General features: G+C 39.2%; 1 protein-coding gene across 1 annotated transcript in view; it reads right to left on the reverse strand.

The window, feature by feature from the left end:
* LOC104538573 (DEP domain-containing protein 5-like) overlaps positions 1-4597 on the reverse strand; it is a gene marked incomplete at both ends in the record, with an annotated part of 8018 nt that extends 3421 nt beyond the window's left edge. The window contains 8 exons of the mRNA XM_010181819.1: positions 516-589; positions 696-757; positions 1265-1399; positions 1986-2060; positions 2348-2451; positions 3286-3358; positions 3733-3802; positions 4536-4597. Of these exons, the coding sequence (XP_010180121.1) occupies positions 516-589; positions 696-757; positions 1265-1399; positions 1986-2060; positions 2348-2451; positions 3286-3358; positions 3733-3802; positions 4536-4597 (655 nt within the window). The remainder of the gene's footprint in view (positions 1-515; positions 590-695; positions 758-1264; positions 1400-1985; positions 2061-2347; positions 2452-3285; positions 3359-3732; positions 3803-4535) is intronic.
* Between the last annotated feature and the right edge of the window lie 489 nt (positions 4598-5086).

Below are 5086 nucleotides of genomic sequence, written 5' to 3' on the forward strand. Positions count from 1 at the left end.
AAAGAAGAGAGAGTATTATGGCACATGATGTTTAACAGGAAGCAGAAAAGAAACCTATCATGTCTTGGAGTTAAGCAACGTAAGACTAAGCCTCGGTGTTTCCTGCAACTGTTCCAACATTTATCTGTGTTATCCACATTTTCTCTACCTGTACCTGTTAATTTGGGATGTATTTGTTTTCACTAATAGCCAGTCTAGTTGAAGTGATTGTAATTTTTCTTTAGCTTCCTCAATTCTTTCAAGCATAACCAAAGGTAAGAACTAAGTTAGTTGTAAAGAGAGCTTCAGATCAAGACCTTTTCCTCTGCAAATTGTCTAAAGTCTCCAGTATGTTGCATTAACACCTAGAGTTCTGCAAGAACACTCCTAGTTGTCCAAGACTATTCCAATATATGTCTTTGCTTCACAAGGAGAGCAGAGGGAATAAACAATGAAAGAAGAAAGAGAATTCAACCGATTATAAAGAGGAAACCAGAGCAGAAGTGTTCTATCAAAGGCTGATAGAGTTCACCTACCTATGGTTTATCCAGTGTGGAATATTGTAGTCATCACCCAATCTGGAGTCACCAGGTCCACAGCGATTGTGGAGCTGTAACAGTAATTCAGAAGCATAGCAATTATTTGTGTCTAGCTAGTCACAAAACTAGTAACATTTCTAGTAGGAGTGAAAAGAAGGGAAAAGCAGCATGTATTACCTTAAAGAGTGGTACAGCATGCAGTGGTTGTTCTCCCATGCATACCAAATCCACACCTATCCCTGTAAACAAAGAACAGTAGAGTTCAGCTATCTACCAAGGAGGACTGATATGCTAAGCCAAAACAGATCACCAATTTGACCTGAAGGCCCAATTTGTATTCATACCAGATTGAAAGATGTAAATATATAATACATACATGAAATCATACTGAAAACGGTAGTTAACAGTCCCATGGTATGGTTACAAACGAACAGTATCACTGAGGATATAAGAAATGTTTCTTCTAAACTAATGCAAGTCATGCAAGAGTATCCTTTAAGGGACAGGTCTGCACGGACAGATGAAGTTCTCTGTCACAAACAAAAGAAACTAAATGTCCGTAAGTTCTCAGAAAATCTGTCTATTTGAGTACGAAGTGCAGACAAGTCTCCCAGCTGTAATCCCTCTTCCCAGGGACTGTAATAGAAATTACAGCAGATACTTTTTCATAGCAAGAAAAGGCGACAGCTTTTCCAAATGTATCTGTTTGCCTTCATACAGATTGCACAGTCTCCTTAGTTACTTACCATTGTCTATCATCCGCTGTTTGGTTAGAATCATCAGGAGTCGATCAACTTCAAATACACCCACACCAGGTGTGATAACCACGGACATCTGGCCAGTCCGATCAAAGTTCCTGTTTATGTAATGCTTGTCAAACACTAAGAAAAAGAATAAGGAAATACTTCAAAAGAAAAAATACGCCGGATGTTTTTCCAGAGCAAGGAAGGTGACTCTCTATTAACAGTGGTATTAAACAAGCTTCCACAAAGCACACTCAAGCATGAAAGGGTTTGTATGCTGCCTTGTTCAACCAAACAACGTTAATAAAGGTACAGGAGAGAAAAGAGTTAGGTCAGAAGAGAAGATGGGAACCAGCTACATAAAAAGGAGAATTTTTCTTACATGCTTAGTGTTTCCTTTAAAAGACTCAAAACCAAAAAACCCAACCCCAAGACTAACAAACAAACCCCAAAAAACCCAACAAGGCAAAGTCCATTACTAATCAATTTAAATAACATCCTGTGCTCCCTCCCATGAGAGTAACAGCACAGCCATTAAGGTGACAGAATGACATCTGACACACAAGACATTTTCTTCTGAGGCTGAAAATGACAACTTAAGCACCTAATATTCCCAGCCTCTTCACACTGTTATGGAACAGGCAACAGAGGTTCACATGCATGTATTGACAGCTTCTTTAATGGTTCATCCCCTGTATATTTTTACCCATTGTTCATAACTCACCATTGAATGAAAGATTTATAGCCTCCAGGTAGTTCCCTTGTGCAGAGGTAGAATTGTAACCTGGAGGAAAGCCCTCTGGACAAGTGTTCAAAAAGGAAAAAAGGAAAAAAATATGATCTCTGTATAGACTAGTTTTTCTTTAGAGAAAACAAAAACAAAATCCCCCAAAACCCACATTTGTAGTAAATCCTATCAATTCAACAAATCATGGGCAAAATTGATATTGGTGGATCTCACAGAAAGACCCAAGCAAAAGAGCCTTGCCAGGACAGCACTAACAAAAAAAATAAAAATAAAATTTTAAAAAATAAGAGAGAGAGAGACAAAAGATTCAAGGCATGGGAAAAAGAGGACTCTTGTACCTGCTTGCTCTAGTCGTACCAACACAGGATACTGGATGAAAAGCTTTTTAATGGTCACAAGCAACGAGGTCCACTCTTCTCGTCTCTCATTCTGAACTACAACCCTAGAAAGAGCACAACGTAATGAGAATCACGAGAGGAAGTTATGAAGAAGTCAGAAGGGATAAACAAACTACAGAAAAAGAAATGCACAAAAAGGTCTTTCTTCCTTCTGCTAGGCAGCACACTAGAACTACTGCATTCTTGTAGCAATCACTAAGGTGCAGATGCACACACAAGGCTAGGCACATCACCAGCCAGAATAATCTCTTGCCTCAATGGGTGACCAACATTATATATCAAATGGCACTGCTGTTCTGCAAAGCAGCAAGATCATTAACAAGTCCAAGCTCAGAATCAAATGACAGCTTCAACAGCTGCATCTGTTGTGACCATCAGCCAAAGAGCTCCAGTACCTAACTGGAAACACTTGTGGTTTCAGCAATGGCACCATCTGTTCTTCAACTACTTGAGAACGTACATATCTGAGAAATAGCCAGGCCTTATGCAAAAACTACCCCAGCACTACAGAACTTTTCAGGGTTTCAGCGTGGCACCATCTGTTCTTCAACTACTCGAGAACGTACATATCTGAGAAATAGCCAGGCCTTATGCAAAAACTACCCCAGCACTACAGAACTTTTCAGTTTATTGGCAATTCCAACAGAGTACAGACAACACTATATTCACGTGCACGTGGAAGACTGACTTAGCAAATATGGGTGTGCACTGACAGACGGAATGGGAACTACTCATCAGTTTGCTGCCCATTTCAGACATGGATGGTTTTCACTATCTTAATTCCTTGCAGGGTCTTACGGTTAATAACACTGTATTCTCCACACAGGTTGCACACACACTATGGGAGAAGAAGTGAAAGAAGTGGGAAGAAGACATACTTGTAAAAATCTTCATAAAATCTTCCCTCGTGATCCTGCCGAATTGATGCACGATGCGTTTCAGGAAACTCATCTGAAACAGAAGCAAAAGCATCTATTATCCTATGACTCATCTTTTCTGGTAAGGAGCTGTTACTTCCATTTAAGAAAAAACAAAGCAAACACTTGGAGAAATATCAGATCTCCTACACAGCATTAAAGGTGCTTTTAAAACAGCAGGACAGCTTAAGTATGATGAGGAAAATTTGGCATACATTGTTCTATGTAACATTTTCACTGCAGTACTTTAAGAATGGCTGTGTATCCACTGTGCTTCTTAGGGAATACTTTGAACATGAGCATTAAAAAAAAAAAAAGGAAAAAAGTAGCTGGCAGCCTGTGACCAACCGTCAAGATAGGAGGAGAGAGGTTTAAAACCAGAAATATGAAAATACAGAATTTACATACCTATAGATTTTGCTTCATAAAACGTTCTGGAAAACAGAACCACTGTCACTTCATGGCTACAATTCTTCTCCTGTCCAAGAAGAACAGATGAATAAAAGAAAACCTTAAGGGTCACAGTCAGTAGAAAACTGTGTGTATACGTGTATTGTAACACCCTCTTTCCCCTCACACTTAGGACCAAAGATAACTAGAAAAAGGTAGACTGCTGTATTAATATATCTGCATGAGTGTTGCATAGGCCTCTGTGAAATAACATAATGGTCTGTGCCGTAGGTTCTGTGCTTCTAGACTCTCCACCAGTCTCTAAAAAAAAATCCTCGCTGCAGCTGCCAAGATACAAGATTTTTGTTTAAAAAAAATAAAGACAGTTGACCCAATTTGTTTATGCACACTCATGGCAATTTGATATTCTTATTCGTTACTGTTTAGAGAGATGCCCCGAACAATTCCAGAGAAATAAAAAACTAAAACTTTAACAGTTACAGTGCTAACACATGCAATGGAATTCAGCTGTAAAGAGCACACTGGCCATCCTCTTGAAAGGAAAAGCTTGAAAAATCCCAAGAGCCCTGGCAACACTCAGGTCCATATCCAACATGGTACAGTAGTACTAAGAGCAAAACAGGAGTTTTACAGATGTATCATGCAGGGCTCCTAATAACCCTCCAGTGGACAAAAAGCACAAAAGAAATGAGACAAATCTGTTGGGCATCAAGCTCATAATGGTCCCAAAAGTTAAGGAGAGCAGCAGCATCATTAAGATGGCACTGACTTGTTCTTTCAGAACCCACTCAAGGATTTACCTTCCATTTTGTGAAGAGGTCAGCAAGGAAACCATTTACAGCTTTCTCAAAATACAGGTCCCCTGCAAAGTAAACATCGCCAAAGCATCAGGTAACAGCAGTTATCTCAACTATGGAGTATATTCAACCCTGAGATTCTAGACAATTATTTTTATTAGAAACAGAGCGGTTATGTGCATAATGAACACTAAAATCACTAAAGCAAAGATGATAAAGAGATTAAAAAGCATGACTATGTTTCAGAGGATGTAAACAAGACTCTTCCTGTCAAAAGGATCTGACCTTTAAATTCATTTTTCAAACACATTTGCAGCATGCTGGGAAAGCATCTGTACTATCTTTTAGGCATAGTGTGCACAACTGATCCCCTGCTCAGTTTTGAATAGCTGCCCAGTTACATATGCCTGAACACATGGTCAAAGGAAGTGGTAAGAGGTTTGCTGAAGAATTAAGCCAGGAGAAAAAAAATAGGACAATGACACAGATAAGGGACTTATTCTTAATGCCTAAAGTTTTAATACTTCTAGCTGACTCTACCTGGGCTAAGGCAG

The sequence above is a fragment of the Mesitornis unicolor genome, unplaced genomic scaffold (genome assembly GCF_000695765.1).
Source record: "Mesitornis unicolor isolate BGI_N332 unplaced genomic scaffold, ASM69576v1 scaffold13343, whole genome shotgun sequence".
NCBI lineage: Eukaryota > Metazoa > Chordata > Aves > Mesitornithiformes > Mesitornithidae > Mesitornis > Mesitornis unicolor.